The sequence below is a fragment of the Anopheles coustani genome, chromosome 2 (genome assembly GCF_943734705.1).
Source record: "Anopheles coustani chromosome 2, idAnoCousDA_361_x.2, whole genome shotgun sequence".
Lineage (NCBI taxonomy): Eukaryota > Metazoa > Arthropoda > Insecta > Diptera > Culicidae > Anopheles > Anopheles coustani.
Genome location: NC_071289.1, coordinates 11,606,333 through 11,628,779, shown reverse-complemented (window position 1 = coordinate 11,628,779; position 22,447 = coordinate 11,606,333). Strand labels below are relative to the sequence as shown.

At 45.0% G+C, this 22,447-nt stretch overlaps 3 protein-coding genes across 3 annotated transcripts; 1 reads left to right on the top strand and 2 right to left on the bottom strand.

The window, feature by feature from the left end:
• The first annotated feature begins 978 nt into the window (after window positions 1-978).
• On the top strand, window positions 979-3,834 carry LOC131262287 (uncharacterized). Its single transcript, XM_058264256.1, has 6 exons — window positions 979-1,070; window positions 1,216-1,400; window positions 1,543-1,635; window positions 1,702-3,063; window positions 3,136-3,605; window positions 3,694-3,834. Exons 1-6 carry the CDS (start codon window positions 979-981, stop codon window positions 3,832-3,834), a joined length of 2,343 nt encoding a protein of 780 aa, XP_058120239.1.
• Window positions 3,835-4,344: 510 nt separating this feature from the next.
• On the bottom strand, window positions 4,345-7,267 carry LOC131263185 (zinc finger protein weckle-like). Its single transcript, XM_058265347.1, has 6 exons — window positions 7,076-7,267; window positions 6,733-7,015; window positions 6,207-6,675; window positions 5,933-6,128; window positions 5,508-5,860; window positions 4,345-5,438 (listed from the first exon to the last, which is right to left on the bottom strand). The coding sequence occupies exons 1-6, from the start codon at window positions 7,187-7,189 to the stop codon at window positions 5,264-5,266; spliced, it is 1,590 nt and encodes a 529-aa protein (XP_058121330.1). The 5' UTR covers window positions 7,190-7,267; the 3' UTR covers window positions 4,345-5,263.
• A 1,152-nt stretch (window positions 7,268-8,419) lies between these two features.
• On the bottom strand, window positions 8,420-17,874 carry LOC131265939 (uncharacterized). Its single transcript, XM_058268256.1, has 7 exons — window positions 17,785-17,874; window positions 10,233-10,266; window positions 9,914-10,149; window positions 9,491-9,627; window positions 8,862-9,400; window positions 8,589-8,788; window positions 8,420-8,515 (listed from the first exon to the last, which is right to left on the bottom strand). The coding sequence occupies exons 1-7, from the start codon at window positions 17,872-17,874 to the stop codon at window positions 8,420-8,422; spliced, it is 1,332 nt and encodes a 443-aa protein (XP_058124239.1).
• Window positions 17,875-22,447: the final 4,573 nt, after the last annotated feature.

Here is a 22,447-nt window from a genome sequence, read left to right as displayed (position 1 = left end):
GGGGTGATAAGTTACTGGCCAAACTGCTGGCTCCAAGCCACCGGGAGCGAAATGACGCGCGTGATCTGTTTTTTGAACGTACCAGCGAACCTGATTTGTGAATCGGCCCTGCCGAATGGGCGCACTTTCGCTTATGTCGTCGAAGTTTTATGGGTCACCACGAGAACGATCTGACGGCGCTGATGCGTAGGATGAGGCAAGATGTGAGTAAGAAAATCGGGGGCTCATCCTAACGACTGGCGGGACGAAAATCTTTTCACCTGCGACCACATGCTTGTCAAACTTTCTACCGGCCGGTGGAAAGAACTGGAGCATACAGCCTCCCGGGGAGGGGAGCCCAGACATAGAAGAAGAACGTACTAAGCTGGCTACTTTGCACCGATTAGCGCCTCTCGCCGGAACGCGGGAAATCGGGTCATATCTTCCCCCGTGGGGAGGGAAATCGATCCTGCCGTTATCGGTAATGTGCTCGCTCGTTGGCCCATATTCAATGGGGCAGAAAATATTTGTCACGTTTCACGGTCCCGGCCTGCGGGGAGGTGAGGAGCGGAAGTGGTCACGAATAATTCGAGCCTCGACCGCGGTCAGTGCGGCTCGATTACTGTGCTTGGGCGAACCACACACAAGTCATTCCGTTTGAGGATTAGATCGCGATAGGACGTCCTTGGTGTAGTTGCATATGATGAACTAAAGGCAGTAGGCGACGATCTACCTTACCGGTGCAGAAGATAACGACTACTAAGTGTGTGAGAATCGGCCGATATAATTGTTTGGTGATGCGAAACTAACGTGACCGAACATTCGTGGCGGATAACGTGCATATAAGATTCCCTCCATTTCGAACGGGTATTTATTATTTCAAATCGAAAACACACACACGTCCAGCACAACGACAAGAAGGGCCATAAACTATCCTGCAGACCATGCAGCGAATCATACGCCCACTGGTTTTGGTGCTAGTGTTTGAACTGTGCAGTCATGGTGAAACGAAAACCATCGTTTATAACTCCTACTCGAGCGAACCGATCCAAGCAGGCACCGGTGGAGGATCACAAAACGACCGAGCAGATGTAACGCGTCAGCAAACGAGCGAATCGTAAGAAAAAGACCAGACATCCACACTCCACTCTACTGCTTTGCCGAATGTGTTTGATCCTTTTGGAGCCGCCATTTGCATTTCACCACTGTTTTGCACTTCTCTTTTTTCCTGTTAAGGTCCGGACGAGGGTTTCCCAGTGGAGGCGGAGGTGGTTTTCCGTATTCGATACACCCGGACTATCTGTCGAAGCCGGTCCCGGTGGCCAGAACCGACGTGGGCTACAAAACCCCGAAGTACATTGTCTACCCGAGCTATTCGCAAAATGTTCGCAACGGCGAACCGTACTACAACGCTCCAGTGGGTAAGATAAACACTTACGCAAATTACTAACGCACATTTGGCCAGATAGTTTATGAGAGAAAAAAAAGTGGTAGAGAAGGATTCTTGGAAGCCGTTTTAGAAGTTTTCAATTCCGAACGGTTCTGCCTTCTTTTTTCTTACAGCCATGGACCGTTTCGCTCCCGGTGAAGCGTACGGTGGGACACTTTACAAGTTGAAGAAACAAAAGCAACCCTTCGCGTCTTCGAGTGGTGGAGGTAACGATCTGGCAGGAAGATTCTTTGCTTAACCTTGCACTAACAATTACCCTCCATCCGTTACAGTGCCTTTCGGCTCGATTCCGGCCGCTTCCTTCAATAGCCCGGTGAGCGTTCAGTCACCGAACTTGCTTCGGCCGGCCGCATCCGACAACAGTCCCGTCACCATCTTGGCCCCGTCCAGTGGAAGCTCGGGTGGACAGTCTGGGCCACCGTCACCGCCATCGCCACCATCGCCACCATCGCCACCTGGCCCTGCAGACTCTGCAGGTCCACCGAGCCAACCGTTTTTTATGCCAACACCCGTTCCGAACTCTGGTGAGGATACACCCGCACCATCGCCATCTCATTCGGCTGATGCGCCAGAAGTGAATGCACTGATGGATTCCTCCGAAGTTGTCCTCTTTCCTCCCAATTCCCACACCGGTTACCTTCCTCCAGTCAAAAAGCGTCCCATAACAGGTTACCTTCCGCCAGCGTCGATGGCGTCTTCCACCGAGAGCTCTTCCGTCAAGACAGCCTCATCCGATCTGTTGAAATTCCCTCCCAATATCAATTCCAGCTATCTTCCGCCGAACGAAGATCGACCAAAGAATCCCGTTACCAGCTATATTCCACCGCCTTCCGGTGATACGGATTCTCGATCGAACTCCGGGGCTTCACCATCACCGTCCTACAATGGTACGGCGGAGTTGTTTAAATTTCCACCCAATGTAGATTCGGTCTATTTGCCACCAGGAGCTTCTTCCGATGCTTCCAAACATTCTGCTACTAGCTATTTACCACCTCCGTCTGGTGATCCTCGTTCACCGTCGAACCTTAAACCAACCGGTGATATGGTGTCCTTTAAGCCAACTTCAAGTGACATGACTGAGTTGAACAAATTTCCCCCGAACGTTAATTCCAACTATTTGCCTCCCAAGGAGTCGAAACCGGCCGATCCCTCGGCTACAAGCTATCTCCCACCCCCATCTGGGGATCCCAAGTCTCCTGACAATCTTAAACCAACCGCCCACCAAGAGTCTTCGGCTGTATCGGGTGTCAGTGGCCCCGTCATGTCGGATGAACTCTACAAGTTTCCTCCGAACGTTCAAACCGCTTACCTGCCATCGCAAGAGCCTTCGAAAAATTCCGTTACGAGCTATCTTCCGCCGCCTTCCGGAAACCCACATTCGGCCGCCTATCAGAATCCTTCCGCTCCCAACCCAGCTCCTCCTTCTCCCCATTCCTACATTCCACCGGGGGATCTGTACAGATTTCCACCGAATGTGCATTCGCAATACCTGCCACCCTACCATAGTATCCCCCGACCGAACAACGCTGTGACGAGCTATCTTCCTCCTGCTTCCGGCATTCCAGGTGATGATGCCATCGGAACTATTCCGGTTGGCCCGGGCAAGCCACAGTACTTGCCCCCACGGTATCCTGGTAGGTGTAGTGGGCAGTAGGATCCACCTCGGGACTGATTGATCCTAAGGTTTCTGTTTATGTTTCTTGTAGATAGTGGTCCACCTCCGATGCAGTCCGCACCGATGGCACCGATGAAAATGCCTCCGATGATGCAGCAAATGATGGGTGGCCCTCCCATGGATGCTCCCATGGATGGACCACCGACAGGACCTTCCGGAATGGGTGGCGATCATGACCATCACCATCACGATCACGATCATCACCACGATCACGATCACCATCATGATCACGATTTTCCATACTTCACCGGGTTCGACCACGATCACTATCCGGACATAATCTTCGACCACGATCACTTCCACCATCACCACGACGAGCCAACAACAACACCGGCACCACCTCCACCGCCACCACCACCACCGGCACCGGAAACACCGCGACTGAAGAACTACAGCTACTACTACCTCAGTAGAACGCTTTGGTATGTGCCGCTCTACTTTACGCTGTACTTTACGTTCTACGTCGCGATCCTCATCATACGATCCATCGCGAGACACAAGGTAGGATGACCATACAAACATAAATCTGTTCCACCACCTTTATGGCACCAACTGTCCTATGTTCGCTTTTTCTCCTCTCCCAAAACAGGTAAACCTTCCTAACCAATGGACAGGACGATCGTTTGGCAGCATCCGGGATCTGAACGATTCCGAGGCACAGCGGAAGGCAACCATGATGGCCACGTTCACCATGAAGCAGATTGAAGATTTTAGGGAAAAGTATTTGTAATTCGCAAAAGATACCACGAGATCGATTAAAAGTGTAGCTTAGATAATGTAAGCAGCCTAAACTATCAATTGATCGCTAGACATACTCACCAACAGGACTGGAGGGAATGTTTATTGAACAATAAACCAAATGTAAATCTCAAACGAAAACTAGTTGGAGCTTGCGATTCGCAATAGTTTGTTTTAGTGCTGGAATTGGAAACGATTACTTTGGGTTGATTAAGAGTGCTTTGTTATTTGTTGCCTATCGATTAGTACTTAATTTGAGTAAAAGAAATTACTTTTGCCAACTTGCTAAGATTTTTTAAATTATTTATCACTTACGGGTTTGTTCAAATAACTTTATGTGTTGAAAAATTGTTTGGCACGCAGTTGGAGCTACGTTTGTTAATCCACGAGTCAAGTTCATCCAGGGACGGCTCCATCTTCGTAGTATTTCAAATTTAAAATAAAGAACTACGAAAATTTAATTTTACTGTATACAATTTAATTTTATTTCCGTGGTTTATACCACACAAACTTTTCCGGAAATCATTACGCAGACTTGTATATCCACATGAGCTAACATGATACATGATAACCTTCATTCGATTCTCCTATTTTTATCAATGAATAGACACAAAAGTATGAAAACTATGCTTAACAATGAAAGAGTTTTAAATGTTCTATCATACCTGTAAGTTAGAGTTATGACTCAAAGTTTTAAGATTCATAATGAAATAGAACACGGTGATGAATAACAAATTGGGCCAAAATAAATTTGGATTGAATTACTATAGGTCAAAACTGACGGCACACTTTGAATGAACTAGCATGTTCCAAAAGAAACCTGATTATAATATTGCTTGTGAAAACACAAATTTGAACTTAATTGCCTTAACTATAAGTTGCGTACAACTGCTCGATATGAGCAATCTAAGGCTTGGTTGATTTAGAAATGGGGCACTTTGTATTGCGTGTATCTTTTATACCAATATAAATCGCTATTGACGATTCACGGTTCCATTCCATCGCTTAGATTGCACCTTACGGGCACTCGTCTGTGTTTTCTTGTTCTTTTTAATCACTCGCGCAACGGTCGACTTAGCAAACTTAACCGTTTTGCCAGCTACAGAGATGACACTGATGGATTCTGCAGATAGTTGGGCACAATTAGTTTTCGCTTCTCCTCTTGCATATCGAAAATCTTGGAGCAGGAATAACTAAATTGCACGAAAATTTGACCAAATAACCAAAACGCTGTAAAAGTTTTACATTTTTGTCCACGGGGGGCTCCACTATCATTCAAAGTGCCCCAGTTCTAAATGAACCAAACTTATGAACATGACAACGATGATTTGCTGACGCAAATCGACACAAGATAGGATCGATGGGTAAAATCTGGGTTCCGAGAAGCTCAAATGATTTAAATCATGTCTTTTGGTTGATTTTCAACTAGTTGGCATGTTCGTCAAAGCTATAACATACCTCGCTCTTTTCTTTGACTTAAGTCTTAAGCTTGTATTCAGAATAGTAGTACCCTCTTTCGCATTATTGGTTTCCACGATGGGTGCTAGTTCAACCACTTCCACTTTAAGCTCAGGTTCTTCCGTGTTGTTTTGTGACCTGCAATGGGTAGAAAGGAGAAAATTACTCAACCGATTCTGACAGACGTCGGTGATCTCACGGGCGTACTTTGGCTGAAGATTTTCTAATTTGGGAATATTCGAGGCAGGCTTTTGACCACCCCCCGCTTCCAGAGCGGCCAGCTCGAGAGGATGAAACTTTTTCTTATGACTACGACAGTTTGATCCGTTCGTGAACGTCCGGTCACAGAACGGGCACTGATACGGCCGCAGCCCGGTGTGCAATATCAGGTGAGTTTTCAGGGCCTTCGATCGCTTGTACTCTTTCCCGCAGTACTGGCATCTGTGGTTCTTCTGGTCCGAGTGCACGAGCATATGCATATTGAGAGTACGTTTCGTTTTCAGCTGTAGCCCGCAATATGGACAGATGTAATGGGTTTCATTGTGGACATCCTCGTGAGTCTGCGGAAGAAAATAATCAAAGATGTTGTCATTATCATATGGTACCATTTAAATACGTGTGTTTTAAAATACCTTTAACCGAGACTGATTTTTGAATGTCATCGGGCAATGGGGACATTTAAATGGTCGATCGTCAGAGTGCACTACGTAATGTTCTTTTAAAGCGCCCTTCGAACCGAAAGCCCTGCCGCATTCTTCACAAATGAACGGTTTAATGCCATCATGGACCAGTCGTACATGGGCCTTTACGTTAATAGCTCGTCGAAACCTATTGAGTAAATAAAAAAATAGCATTTAACACTGCATGAAATTTTTGTTATGCCTTATACGGATCTGACGGACTTACTTTTTATCACAAATAGGACACGTAAATTCATTATCTGGAAAATAAAAATTATGTTTCGGAAAATGCGAATCTTCGTGTTTCTTCAATAAGTCGCGTGAGCTGAACTTTTTCAAACAAATCCCACATTGAAATTCGGTCAGTTTTCTCTTCTCTTTTCTTCGCACTGTCGACAAGGTATCTGAAGATTTAGAGGAGTTTTTGTCAAGGTCATCGCCAGATGTTTGATCTTCTGCTGTTGATTCCGTTGCGATGGCTTCCACTTCTTCCAATTTCTCATCACGGGATGGTGGGTCACTGTTATCGGCCGAACGATCCTCCTCATATTCGATCTCGTTCGGTTCCCACTGCTCCGTATCGGAAGCAGTACGCTCCGGAGCGATGTTAATGGTGGATGTTTCTAGCTGTTCCACCTTAAATTCTACGAAGGTGTCCTCCTCCGGATAATCAGGATTGTTTGCTTTCGTGTTTCCTAAAACAAACATGTCTTATGTTAAACCGATGCCAAGGGCCTAGAACATTAATTTACCTTCGTTGAGCATGACCCCTTCGATAGCAGTTGTCAGATGTTGAGCGTCAGACTCAATCTCTTCTTCATTAGATTCCGCCCCATCGCCTAAATCAAATAACCCCAGATATCGTCTACGAATTGTTTTAAGCTCCCGTGTGCTCATCTCGATGCTGTTGAAGTTGGATAGGTATATAAACAAGCGGTCTGTTTCTTCACATCGTTCCTTGAACCGTTCCAATTTGTTAACGAACTTGCAACATTCTTCACATATTGATAATGCATCCTTGCTTATATCACTTATCTGAAAACGACAGCATTGTTTAAATGATTTACTGTTTGTTCAAAATCCTCAAAAACTCACCGAAACGTGTAATGTAGGTAAAATGATGGTATTTATAACGTCCACCGCTTCAAGCTTCAATGCGGCTGCTTCACTCGCGCAAACACGGCACCAGTTTTTCCAGCTGGCGCGCATTTTGACACTCTTTGACTGAGGTTATTCAATTAAAACACATTAATTTTAATTTGTTTTCGTCAAAAAGTACTACAAAATGTTTTCGCATCACACAATATAAACAAATTGTTTATTTTTATTTAAGTTGTCAAAAAAACCATCAGTAGTTCCGATCCGCACCCACAAGTTCGTAAAGTTCCTATAAAAAGAACTGCAATAATAATAACAATTTTCAAATTTGCCGTTACTTTCACGACTGTTCAAAAATTTGAAAATTTTCATATTTATGATTTCCTAGGCTCTCAAAATAACTGAGCAAATCATTTGATGTGAATAAATCAATTCAATTCAGCTAAAAGTTGCGCATGAAGCCAGGGCAGCTGTCGTTACGGAAAAATGTTCCAATATGCACTTCCCAAACAAAACTAGCGATTCCATCCGTTTCACTGCAACCTTGATCACAATTATAACTATAATAACAATTACAGCACACATTTGAAAATAATAAAATATTTTTTTAAAGCTGAAAGTTTTTGTTTCTTTCAATCGTAATGTTGTCAGACGAATGACTCCTCGTCAAAAGTAAAAAAAATTCTCAATTTGGTAACAAAAAGGATTCTGGAGAAACTTAAATTTTAAAGTATTGTTTTTATTGTAAAATAATCGACTGTTCTAAGTTTTTTATCATGAATAAATCGTCCACGTGTCGTTTTCCCTCGCACAATAAGAACTGTCAGATTCTAGCACCTAAATATTACACTCTTGAAGCACATTTAACCGAACTAAACAATGTATGCAGCGCTTAAATGCTCAATAAATATCTTATACCATTCGTTTGCTAACAGTACAGTAAAACAGTACTAATACTATCCGTGAAATGCAGTCTAAATTGTCGTAATACTACTACTTTGTTCGATGTATGGTAAGCCTAACTTTTAAAAATTTAACCAACGCTACTACACCGTGTAGTTTGTTTAAAAATCAGGCTTAATCGATCGATCGGTACCTACACTCTTAGCGCACTAGCTGCGAAAGTTTCGCTACGTTTTGGCCTAGTCTAATCACTACTACCCTAGGGAAAGTCACTGGTTCAGAAGACGTTGATTGGGAGGGCGGAAGTAAGCATAACGATACTAAATATTGCAACTCGTGTTCCATGCGTATCTTTGATTAAGCTTTCGTTTGGTGACGTACTGATTGCGATGCGACGCAGTTATCGGAGCTTTTCAGTCGGAGTACAGAGTAGGCATGTTACTGCACAATCGCTCGCCCAGAGTATCCCTTGGCGTTCAGTTCGTCGATGGTCTTCTTGCCTGTACCCTGCATCCGTGACGCCAAGCCGCAAGTCTGTTGATGAAGGAAAATATCAGGTAAGTCATTATGCTTTGCCGAAAGTTCGGGGGAAAATCGGGTTTCTTACTATCACTGTCGAGAGCGCCAACAATGCTGCCAAAAGGCCCGAGATGACCACAAAGTTTTTGCACTGTTCCGGACTCTGCTGGTAGCGTAAAGCATCGTCGTACTCTCCCGGCATAATGACGGTGTACTCAATGTTTTCCTTGAACTTGGTGTATTCAGTACGATTCCGACTTTGCGCATCACGTCGCCTTCTACCGAGTCCTATAAGAATAAAAAGCGAGGAATATGTTAATGTAACAAAAGGAGTATCAGCCACATTAAACAGAAAACTTACTTTTCGATGGTTCGTACATGTCGAGGCAAAAGTCGGGCTGACAATCCATCGCGTCCATGCATGCCTTGATCTGGGAATGGATCCAAAGCGTACTACGCTCCTTCATCGAGCTCAGCAGGAACGCCTCAAAGTCCAGGAACACCTCGTTCGGTTTGTCACGGTAGCGGGCCGGCTGGTGAGGAATGATCGAGGCAAAGTCCCGATTCCGGCAACCATCGCGCACCAGCGACACCGATCCGTGCGCATGCGGATCGTCCGGATCGGGCGAAACCGTCACCTCCATCAGCTTCACGTACTTCCACACGCTCTGCGAGCTGATGCGGGCCCTCAACTGCAACTTGGTGCCGATCGGGACGGCCTGATCGACCGGAACTTCATTGTTGGTGACGGCCGGAAGTGAGGATGCCGAATGATTTTTGTGACCCGCCAAATTGCCGCTGATCCGCGCGATCGGTGGTGCTTCCTTGTACAGCGCTACCTCATACTCGAGCCGTCCAGGAGTTTCCTCCACCACTCCGGAAACACGTGCCCCATGTGGACTGTGAATAAACATAAAATAATATTATCTTTAACAAAACACACCGACCAAGAAGAAGCCAAGATTGAGGTCATCTTAGCGAGCTACTTACAAACTTCCCGCGAATCCAGCCGCCTTGTTCTGGATAACGGTCGGCTCCGGCGGCTTGCACATGATGATCAGTTCCTGATCGGATTGCATGACGACCGATGGGAATTGCGGGAACCAGATCCGGACGTGTACGAAACCCTGTGCGGCGTGGGGCCAAAAATAAAAATTAGCGTTCCAAACAAAAACAAAAACCAAGCAAAATACCGTAAGCTTCATTAGCCGGTGCATCGCACCTCGCGTGACCCTATTACTAGATTCCCTCCTTTTGCGATTCCCCATATCGATCTTCAGCGGCGTAAAGGGCGCTCGTTCCACCATTCACCCGCGGCCGTTTCGATTGGGGGAATTTTGTTTTTCCGTTTTGTTATTTTGGCGCCCATTTTTTTTTGTTCGTTTTTCGGAAACGATCGTAAAAATAACTTACATTTCGCTTTAGCACGCCGCACCGTGAGAAATCGGTAATCTTCAAATCGTACGCCAGCTCGCTCACGTCTTTACGATCTTGCTTGATGGAGCAAGCAAAGTCCGCTTCCGGATTGACGCCCCGATCGTCCGCGAACAGCGGTGCCCCCTTGAAGCCGATCGGTTTCTTCAGCTTCGCCGTAATGATGTCGCCCAGGTTAGAGCCTTGCGAGGCGAACGAGCACTGAATGTCCGTCACTGGGTTGGGAGAAGGCGAAAGGTTAGACTTCAGATCTATTCTACAGATCTCCCGCGGAAAGGTTCGACAGTTCGCTACTTACCATCGTAATCCTGTGCCCGAACCAACGGTAATAGCTGGAAGAAAGAAACACGGTAAAGCGTTAACACAATTTTATGATAAAAATATAATCGCAACGTCCCACCTCGTGGCTGTGCCTCTGCTCCCCGGAGGAAAAACCTATCGGCACCCAGATGGTGCTAAAATGGCCTAATTATGCAATTATATCTTGATCGCTGCGGCATAAGTTCATGCAATTGCTCTACAGTACAACATGCGCATATGATCTACCGTCGGGGGGGCTGGCGGACGGTGGTTCAAGATCGCAACTAGTAGGTGGGGTAAGCATATGCCACTGACCTTCTTGTTCTTTTGGCGAACGAAGCCTGGTCTAGATCGAGAAGCAACGGACCAAACACGCGGGGTTAAATGAGAACAAGCGCGCGAAACTCGTAAATGCTTTTAACGGAAGCTTCCTCAAGAGGTTGAGCACCCTCTTTTCCTTCTATTTTCTTCTCCATCCCGCTGCGATCGACACCCAAAACAGCGGGCCGTGTTCCAGAAATAATCCGTCGGGGAAATGGTAATATTCGAAGCCGGGCGCGCGAGTTTGGCCCCTCGGCCAGCGGGTGGTTTCGTTAATTGCCCCGATGGGTGCCGAAGAAACGAAGCCATTGTTTGCCTCACAATCACTCGAGCGTGTTGAAAACTGATCGATCGAAGAGGTGCCGATCAAGTGACGCGTGTGTTGATGTTGGGAAAAGATTATTTGCTCAAGTGCATCATCAGATGTTTGTAGCTGGAGAAGAGCAATTTTCCTGCTTAGATCCGTTACAGGAAGTTTTGATGAAGTGCCTTTATAATTGATGCCAATGTGTCAATGTTTAACGATAATTTAGCCAGCAAGTTCAACTAGGTTTGTTTTGAGATTGAAACATTAGAATAGTTTTGAAAACATAAAATTTTTGATGGGAACGTTTGTTATGAAAACTAAAAGTGACACATTTTTTAAAATTAGTAAATCAAAATTTGCATATGAGTATGAATTACAAACAAATTGGCAAAAAATGTGTTTTGATGAATACGCCATTACTTATGAAAAATGACCTTTCAACCAACCTCTTCCATTATCAACATACGTTCGGAGTCGCTTTCTTATTGCTGAGATTGAAACGAGAGGAACACATTGTTGACTATTGAAATTCAACTGAGCTGTTGTGAATCACAGTATTTGATAACCCTTCCTAAACCACATGGTCTTGGTAGTTTCTATAAAAAAACATCTATTAGTTATCAGTTTTTAAAGCAAAATAAAGTCTTCGCTCGTCGGTAATTTTTATAATATATTCGAAAACTTATAGAATAATACTTCAACCATTGTCGAATCGACAATACAACCGAATTCTATAGGAAATTGAATATTGAAACAGGGAATATGAAAAAGTTCATTTATGAGGAGTTAAACCGAAGAAGAACTGTAAACATCACAAGATAAGCAGAAAAATTACGCACATGCTGTCTGTAAAACGCACAGCAGTCCGCATCCCAATTAACTCCACTCTCCCTGGGAGCGCGATTTAAATGAAGTAAAAAGGAAATAAAATAAACTGCCCATTCGCTCAGATTCCTGATCGATTGTGGACTGCCCTACAAACCCAATAAGAGCGTTGTGTGTCAGCGGCATCGGTGCCCTACCTACGTCCGGATCACCGATCACCACTTTTTCACCATTCCTTCCGACGCACTTCGTTAACTGTTTCCCTCAAATGTGTCGAGGATCGTGTGCGTGTGTGGTGAGTTTTTATTTATTTCCTTCCCGAAACCTGTTTACTTTTACGCCGGTTTTAGCACTCTCGCTTCGGCCCCGGCCACGTAAGGCAACAAGCAGAAGGAAACAAGCAAAAAATAAATGTTACACGATTGGCATTCTCTTCTGGCCGACAATTGGTAGCCGAGCGATCAGCGCTGCAATTATCCAATAAGGCAACCGCCAACGTCGAGCACAAATCAGACGCTGGCTCCCGGCCCGGGAAACGTGAAGGGAAAACGCGGAAAATGCACGGCACGGCGTGTGCTTTGGCACAAAAACAAACGAACAAACAAACGGACGAATGAACGAACGGACGGGCGGACATAATAGCCCCTTCGAGGGTGGTCAGCGGATTCCAGGGCGTAAACTGTGAAGGTTGCCCGGGCGATTTAAAACGAAACCATCCTGAAAAGGGCTACGCTGCACCTGTTGTGAGTTTTAACGGATTTTATCCGGTGTGGTTCGAGGGAGAGAAGATTAACTGAACGGGATGAACAAACGAAGCGCCACTTTCTCGGTGTTCTGAAAAAAATCTTGTTAATGTGTTATGCGTTTTAATCTAGTTGAGCACCATGATCAGAAATTAAGAGATAACATTCAAAATAATAAGTATGATCTCTTGACTCAGTTTGTGCAATGCAATGTTACAGGGTGATCCCATAAAACCGATCGACAAGAGCGTTTGACGAGTCAGAAAACGAGCCGTCACCGTTCGAGATAATATAATCAATTCACGCTCTCGACTTAGTTTGTGATACGAGCAGATGCGTACCATAAAGTTGTGTGTCGTCCAGGAAGAACATGTTTTTGTCAAAATATGTTCCCGGTTAATTGGCTCAGTGTTGGTGATAATTGTGCACACGTTATCGCTCAGAACACATTATCAGAAATAGTGCCGAATTTGCCTTTCCGAGCCAAACAAGTCCGCACGATCCTCAGTCGTTTTTCATCTTTCGTTCTGACTGTGCGCTAAAGTGCTTTGAACTAAAGTAATTTGAAAGTCATGAATAATTGTAGCTATATATTGGTGTTGTGTTTTAGTGTAATTTTATCAGCCCGGCTGACAATGGCAATAGGAGGTTTCGAGATGGAGCTTTTAATGACAAAACTAGACTACTTGGAAGATAAACTGCAAGAGGTGGAACAAACTTTGAAGACAACTGTGGGGAGTTCGCTGAAGGTGAATTGAAATCTAGACAACTAACTAACTTGAATGTCAAATAGTTATAGAGGAATATTACAATTGCTTGTAGGAAATGGAACAACGTCTGCAAAAGAAACTAACCGAACATGCAAAGCAAATTGAAACAAAAATGCGCGCAATGGAAGACTCTTTGAAAAAGGTAAGGAAGCGTGCATTAGGCGTTTGTGTTAAAAGCTTGAAAATCATACCAGCTGAATTTTATTAAATCAATCAATGCTTCTTTTGCAGAGTATGGAAGCATCCGAAAAGAATACAAGGACCAAATTGGAGGAATTGAAGAATCATATGATACCCAAGATGGACCGCATACAGCAAACGTCGCAAACTGAGCTCAAGAAGCTAGGAGAAAATAAGGAAATTCTTGGTATGCTTACTAATTCGATGCATAATTTAACTACCAATGAAGAAAGACGCAGTAAGACATTGCAAGACCACTTAATAGCTCCTATCCGTTCATGTCGACAAGTTACAAGAGAATCTGGCACGTATCTGTTCCGTTTGTGGAAAAAATCGAAACAATTCGAGGCCTTTTGTGAGCAAAATAAGTTCGATGGTGGCTGGACAGTGATTCAGCATAGGTATGACGGTTCAGTCGATTTTTATCGGAACTGGACCGAGTACCGCAACGGATTCGGGAATGTTAATAGCGAATTCTGGCTCGGGCTAGAATATATCCATCAAATTACTAAAATCCGACCGCATGAACTACTGGTCGAGGTGAAGGATTTCCATGGAAACTACGGATACGCTAAGTACGACGAGTTTGAACTAGCGGACGAATCAGAGAAGTATGTGTTGAAGAAGTTAGGGACATACTCAGGGACAGCAGGAGATGCGTTGCGACTCCATTTGCATGTAAGTTTTAGCACATACGATCGTGACAACGAAAGTTCGACCCATAATTTGGCTGAGCAGCGACAAGGGGCCTGGTGGTACCGGAGTTGGTCCTGGTCTAATTTGAACGGGCGTTATAAGAATACAACAAAAGATGGTAGTGCGATGGAATGGTGGTACTTAAAACGAGACTCTCGTGGTATGTCTTACTCGAGAATGATGATTCGCGATATCGTTAATTGATATAAACATAAAACGATCAGTTCATCAATTTGGGTCATAAATAATTGTAACTAGATTTACCTCTCTCTCGTTTACCCCCTGTTACTAATAAAATTATTTACGAAACACGCCTATGAAGCAGTAATATACGTAACAATTGCTTTTGAACGAAACCCATTCCGCTTTGTAGTTAAATCATCGTTTATCATCAAAACTAAGAATAATTTATTTTACGATGTTGTTGTTTATGTATTCGCTCGATGCCCGTACAAACCCTCAATGTGTTCATACAGCAGTGATACTTGTCTAGGTGCTTAACAAAATTAAAAATAAATAACAATGCTCAGGAGCACCGAAAACAAGAGTCGCCATCAATCAAAGTCCAGGAAAAACATATCAACTTTCCCTAAGTACTTGCTATATGAAGTGAGAAACATAAAATACAAACAGTAGTAAATGATTCACACGAAACTAGTGCCACATTTCAAGAGTTTACGCAAAAGGCATTAACACGTGGTGTATGAGAAAGTGACGTCAACGTTCATATGAAATTTTCCAAATGGCAACGACTTGTACCGAAACACCGAGGTTCATGGGAACACCAGCAACAAAAGTCGCCAAGGGGTGTGAGAAAATTTGCACCCCTCAGACTGTGAAGCCACCTCGAATCGGTTCCTAGCGGAATCAAGTCATCCGCACCAAGTGAAAAGGTTTCTTTTTATTACAGCTTTTCTTCTACTGAGAAACACACAGTATAGAGGCCCTGTGGATTGGCAAATTGCATTATTATAATGCACATTTGCATACAACTAACTAGATCAACCACGTCACTCTTTCCCCCTAGCGTCACATCGTTGTGTTTGCTCGCCTGCCACGGAAGTTTGACAGGCTAATGCCCATGAAAGACGGATGGGCGGTTCACGGCTGCATCTCGAAACTCGGCCACCAAGGTTAGCCAAGGAATATGTGCCAACATTCATGGCCAGCTGAGCTTGAGCAGTCGTGACGGTGGCCGTAAACAAACGTCGTTAAACGCCCGCTCCAGCCAGCTGTCCATCAGGCGACCGTGAATAAACCCATTACGATCGTTTCATTGTGCGCTGATTCCGGTTCGGTCGTAAACGATGATTTGCAGACAAATTTCTGGAAAACCGACGCACCACGTCCTACGATAAAGGAAGGGCTCGAGTTTGAAGTTCAACCAGCGAACTATAAGTCGTGACACAATTATGTCATAAAATAAAACACTGTCGCGACAGGAGTCAAGCACTTTCATTCCACAACCCAAGTACCGTATTTCATCCACCATCACCGGCGGGAGATGATGGCCAAAAAGCGACATGACAGGCGCATTAAGACGGTGACGGCCTGCCTTTCGAGCATAAACGATCGTACGTACGAGCGTGTGTGTGTGTCTGTGCTTGTGATGGTGGCTGAGCGTAAAAATACGATTTATGAAATTGAATCCCAGCATAAAAAGACCTCCCCTTTCCCGGTGACCGAGTTTCGCAGAAACCCTTTGCCAGATGCAGGGCTTAAAGCATTCACATGACGACAACGTCGTTCCTACGGGATTCGCGTCCGACGAACCGTTCCACATGCAAAGTGAACTGGGTTGAGCATAATAATGCAGAAGTCGTCGTGGTGCAGTTGGGGAAAATTGGTGCATGCCTTTTGGATGGCCCTTTCCCCGAAACGAAGCACTTCGCAGCTTGCAAACTTCCGGGAGCCGATCAGCTGGAGCTGGAGAAAGAAAATTCAAAATCAATGGCAGATGGAAGGCAAACTCGGATTAACTGTACTAGAGCTAGAGGTAGGGAAGGGACTGAATGTTGCATTTTCTGTGGATTTATAGCTTAACATAATTTCACGCTTCAGCTGCCCAAGCGCCGTCGGATGAGTGCAGGTGCAAAACCCTTTCGCTGGCCCAGAAAGAACGAGCCGATTTGTTTCCGATTCATGTTCTATTGCGATTGAACGAATGCACTGTTAATCCTTGGCGATGCATGTCGAACCGCTTGCAAGCGTGATACACGAACACAATGAAATATAACGTACACCGCAATCGTCATATTTTATTGCTTAAACAAATATGCTCCTGCATTAACCAAAAGGCGAACCAAGCAAATCCCGTAGCTTAGCGTTCTGATACACCTAGCGGTTCTGCTACATATCAGTGAACAACGGGTTAACGCAAACCGTGGCGTATCAATTTACTCGATTCGATTGACAGAAATAGTATATGGTTAAAATGGCGCAGTTTCATGCCCTCTTCATCCGCCTGCCAACCGGGTGGTGGGGACGTGCACTTTACGCGCTCCCTTGCGCCGCATAACTGCATAACCGTGACAGTTTACCTCTAAAGATAGTAATGATGTATTTTCCACCATTTCCACCGTCCTGGTAACTGATCGTTTTTTCTTCTACCTCCGTTAAATGAAATTGCTACCGTGCGTAACTGCGTACCGTAGGGGAGGGGGGAAAACGAATCCATCTTACGCTGGAACCGCAATGCAGCCAACAAATGCAAGAGGGTTGTTGCCATCCCGGGAGAGGGAAAAAAGTATGATTCTTGGAAGGCGTGAACCCTCAATATTTTTAGCGAGTTCTTTTCTACAAGATAGCAACATCCTCGGCTAGTTAGGTTGAATGCAAATAAGGATGTTTCGCTAACACATTTGCATTTTTGCTTTGTAGTTTCCCGTGCTTTACATCTTGTTAACATGTTTTGAATGTTACTTTCTAATTTGCTACATTTTGCCGACATCTAATGAGCGAAGTAAGGAATTGAAAAGGTTTCCTTTGCCTGTTTTACTGCCAATACAATTGTCAACAGTGCAAGATAGAGCAAGAGTAAAGCATTTTTTTCCTATTTGCAGAGAGAAAAATTAGCCTTCTAGAAACTTCTTTCAAAACACAGATATTTACTACTTTATAAAGTATTATTTTCACTTTCGTTCTAATTATTCAAAACATTCAAACACGTTAAATTTTAAATGCCCCGTGCACCTGAAACTCACGTGTGAGATGGATACGGCTCATCAACCGATTCACTTCGATAAACCAAACGAAAGACTTCAACGCAAACAGAAGCCACGAACCCGCACCCGTGCGGGGATTCAATCCGGAAACAGAGTTGTGCTACCGGTCAAATGAGAATCGTACGGGATTTTTATTTTGTTTTCTTTTCTATCTTTCTACAAACCATGAAACATTTAACGTATTGCATATTTATCTTGTGTACATAAGCATAAAAATTGTTACGTGGTCGATCAATATTACGCATTCGCCTCATGACGTGACATACTTGCGGGTGAGTTAAGATTGGTTTATTATCTTTCTATTTAAACTTACAGAGTATTCTCAATCATCATCTAAGCATCTAAAAGAGTCAGTTTTTTAGTTCAGCATATACGCCAATGTACAAGCGTTGCATGTGTTATATGGAATCGAATTAAATAATAATTGGTCACTCTATGGTCACCTATTGAGTAATTCAAATAAAAACCCACGTACAAAACTTACCACTGTAAAAAGTACCGCCACTAAATGTCCACTGCTGCACTCGACGATACTTGACCTCAACAGCTTCATCTTCGCTTTCGTTGTCAGCATCGGCTGTTCCGTTAGCTGCATGTAAACGCAACGTGCTCTACCGTTCGCCTTAAACCGTCATTCGAAAGAAGAAAAAAAGGCCACACTAACGTTCTTTCTCCTCGGCACGTTAGGCACTGGGGACGACCGAACGGAGAGCTGATGCTGCCGACACTCAAATCACCGCAGTTATTTTCCTCTTCACGTGCTGCAGTTGCTTTCGCGCCGTCTATCGGCCCTGCAAGGGAGAAAAAAACAGATAAGGAAGGAAAAGATAACCAAACAGCATTGGTAATTACTGGTTTTCGGTTTCGGTATGAAAAGTAAAAGAGAAAAAACGCTGCAGAACCATTGCAGCAGCAGCAGCAGCAAGTACCGCAACGGTTCGGCAGCGGCAAAATGGGCCCGGAAAGGGTGTCTGAAGATCGCCAGAATTTAAGGTCTATTTATGGAACTAATTACACCCGATCGTTACCCCGGGCTGTGGTATCGTTCAGTGCCTCGGGATCGTCGGAACGTCAAGGTTTTTGCTGCGATCGTGAATATTAAAGTGGCGAAGATCGGACGAGCCCGGTCGAGTGATCGCGCGACTGAATAGTGAAAGAAGGAAAGCAAACATTGAAGATACTTTAAAATAGAGTTCATACCACTTATTTATGGTAAATATTCGTGGCATTTGATAGGGAAACCAATATTACGTTTGGGATGCAAAATTATCGTCTATAGGACATTTCTATAAATATTATTAAGCTTATTTGTTGATAAATTACTTGATAACTCAGTAACAAAAGTCAATCTCCCAAAAACACCCAGAAAACAATTCTCTGTAAATATTGAAATCATTAAATTCAGTTGAATGATTGACGGCCAAGCTTGTTCTGTAAAATATCTATGGACCTAAATATATCCTAATTGACTGGAGATACGTTTGGTCGTTAATTAATACGGGTATTATAAATCAGTGCATTTATATGATCACCCATTTTGGTTCCAGAGAATCAATGTGAAAGTAAATAGACGTACATAAGCCTTCATCAGCCCTTTTTCTTCAGTATTCAACAGCTCGCTGAATGCATAGAGGGAAGGAAGGCGATGGCCAAAAGGAACAGCTTCAATAAGCCTCTTAGTCCGTCACGTGCGTTCAACTGAGCCCAATCGGGCGCAAACGCGACGGAACGGAAACAAATCATCTCTCGAAGCCTAGCCGCGAATCGCGCGTGCAACTGGTTTCGATTTCTTTCCCCGCGCTGATCCGTTTTCCCGTTGGGAACGCAGTACCGCTCAGCCCTACCACCATGATCAACATCATCATCACCGTCACCACCGCCCGGTAAATAGGTGAAACCTGATTGCAAGGAACACCCCGATCGGCCCCACAACAACAGGTTCGACGCTGACGATGCAGGCGTTTGGTTGATGCAGGTCCCGGTACCATAGACGACCGGTTGCCAGATGCAAGTCACCGAACGGTACCATCCCACCCGAACCGTCCGGATCTGTCCGGGTGTCCTACAAATAACGAGAAATAAGGTTAAATGCGCCAGCATGGGGCGCAAGGACGGAAGCGCGTTCGAGTGCCCTTCGCAGGGTCCCCGGGAAAGGAGAGGAAGGAATTAGTTTCGATTTCAAACCATCCTCCGCGATCGGTGGTGTGAAAGTCGGAAAATGTAATTCAACCGGGCGGATGCATATGCTAACGCTCTAACGCTGCCTGCATGAACCTGCGGCGCGATTGCGGACAAAGTTTAGCTCCTTCGAAATGAATTAAAGGGAAAGTAATATCACTTGCCAGTTTTTACCGCTCTGGGAGAAAGTTGATCAAAACTGGTTACTCACAGGATCTTGTGCGGGTGTCTATTCTAATTATTAAAATGTTGCATACCAATGATAAATATGACTTGCAACCCATTTCGTTAAAAGATGAAGATTATAACTAGATGGTAAGCAAGCAATCTTAAAATTCATTGGATGTTAGATATCACGCGGCTTTCCAATTGACTTCCTAAGTTGAGTTATTTTCCCATTAATTCCCATGCTGAAATTAGGTACCAAAAACCAAATCTCAAATGGCACGAATCCATCCCGTTTTTGGGCAAACTTTCTTTTCCTCCCCGGAGCATGCGACGACGCGAACCCGCATTCTACTGGCGATGGTTATCAGTTGCTCCCCCCCCCCCCCCCCCTCCCTCCTTTCCTCTAAAGTCGAAGAAGAAAAAGAAGCTAAACAAAACCAGCCTTAAATTGGCCCCAAAAAGGTGGTGCTTGTCGAATGAGAAAATACTATCGTTTTCACAAATTACTCGGCGTCACACTGCGACACCATTTTGCGGTTTCCCCTTGGAATGTAATTGTCGAACGAAACAAGAAGGAAAAAAAAACAAGGCTGTCCCGAAACAACAACAACAATCGGCATCATTAGCAATGCGATATCGCATTTGATCGCCCCGAAAAACGGTGGCCAACAGACGAAACCTGGCCCACCTTTCACTCTCATTGCGCGACAAGCTGGCTCGAGGTGCTTGGTACTTGTGTTTTCCCGTTTTGGGAGTTTTCTCTCAACTCCCTTTCCCTGCGCAAAAGCCACCGAGAAGGCGCTAAAGGTCCGTGAAAATGGTGGCGGAACGATTTAGTTTTCGTGTCGCCTCAAGATCACCAAATTTCGCCGCAACGACCTTGTTTGGCTCGACTCCGGAGAAAGGGCGGAGGCTCGGGAGGGAAGGTGGTGTCTTTCCACGATCCGAAGTACTCTTTCCCAATTGCGACCCCGGGCAGTGATGCGAACCGATTTGCCACCTTTTCATCCTTAATGCTCATTTCATTCGACTAACCGACTTTGGCCCTCCGAATTTCACTCCATCGACCTTGATCTCCTTGCCGATCTCGTTCCGCGAGCGATGCTTGCTCCGGTTCCAGGCTGGCGTCCCAACGATCTGCCACACACACTGGCCCTGACGCGTTGTTTGCGGTCACGTTAGATCCGGTAAATAACCATTTTTAGCGCACCTGATCTTGGCGTTGTCGTCGTTGCGGGCTCAATCAACCGTCGCCACCCTCCGGCTCCGGCTGGTCCGTTTGATCAGCGTTGGTCGCGGTTTGCGGGCCGAAAAGCGGACCGAAAACAGTCCCGAAACCCCCTACCCCTCATTACCCACGGTCACGGTTGCAATCGGACGTTTGATTGATTGCGCCCGGAACAGAGGCGCGGGAAAGCATGCAGCCTCCGAAATGGGTGAGTGTTGGGTTGTGTGTGTTTTTTTTTGCTTTCTTCTGGCGCACCCCGCGGTTTGTTTTGCTTCCCGAGCTTTGCCCCCGACATTAGCGATCGCAATGAATTGGCACACATTTTCGACATGTTTTCCTTTTTATTGCCCCACCGGAGCCGGGAGTAATCGGTGCGACTTAGTTGTGCTCTCGTTTTTAAAACCGTCGTCAGCGTGTTGCCGGCGACTCGCGTCATAGGCCGAATATGATCGTGCACAATGTGCGCGATCGACTTGATCGGGCAATTCAGGTTATATCCATCCTGCGAGGAGAAAGGTGAGCTAATTAATTACCGCGCGGGAGAGGGAAAGAAAAGAGCAAACCCGGTCCGGGAAACCGGGGAAGAATGCCTGCGTTCGGTCAACAGGTTTGGCAAGTTTCCCGAGCGCTAGAAGGAAACCCGTTCCCAGCACCGAAGGGCTACTGGCGACGGTCGCCATGCATCTTTGGCACCATTCGCGATCGTGTTATCCGTCAACACAAATTGATCACAAATATGTGGCAACGTTTCAGCGTTCAGCAGACGATCCGTTGCTTCGAATTTACCGTGACTTCAAACGAGCTCCCATTAAAAACCCCCCTCACGGGGGATTAGGAGCAAGGGCATGGAAAAAGCATAAAATACAAATTATCATAACCCATTCAATCGCCGACCAAATGAATCGCCGGTCCGATTCAAATAAATATGGGTGAAATCGCAATCCCAAACCATTGCCCATTTGCAGATGCCATGAGATTTACATTAACGCCGCTTTTTCGTCGCATAATAAGCGGCGGGTCGGCCAATACGGGGGCAATGAGATTTCATCAATATATTTGACCCACTTCTCACGTCCACAGAAAATGGCGAGAGTTTGAATGTGATAGAACAAAAAAAAAGGGGGGCAAAACCGCAAACTGCAGTCGAAAGGCTTCGGAAGACAAGGTGTAGGATTTGCCGATGGCATTCGCGATGACAACGCCACAAACCATTGTCTTAATGGGTGGTTTTCCTTTTCACCTGCATCTTAAATTCTGTCAACGCCTCGCCCCAGCACCTTTAATGCGAGTGCAATCAACGTTTAACGGTCACACGTGTTAATGGAGTGTGGCTCTTGTGCTCCCTAAGAGTCGATCGTTTTGCCATCTTGCAGTTTACATTAAGCCATTAACGTTCCTTACCAACCGAATACTTTTCAAACGGTGCTCAAGGTAACACTTTTTCGGCAATCTATAATTGGTTTCTATATTTCCTATTTATGATGTAACGCAGTTTCCGTTAACCAAACGAAACGGTGGTATGCCCTAGTAATATCGGACCGAAAATAGTCCCGAACGCGCGTTCTGCAGTTAC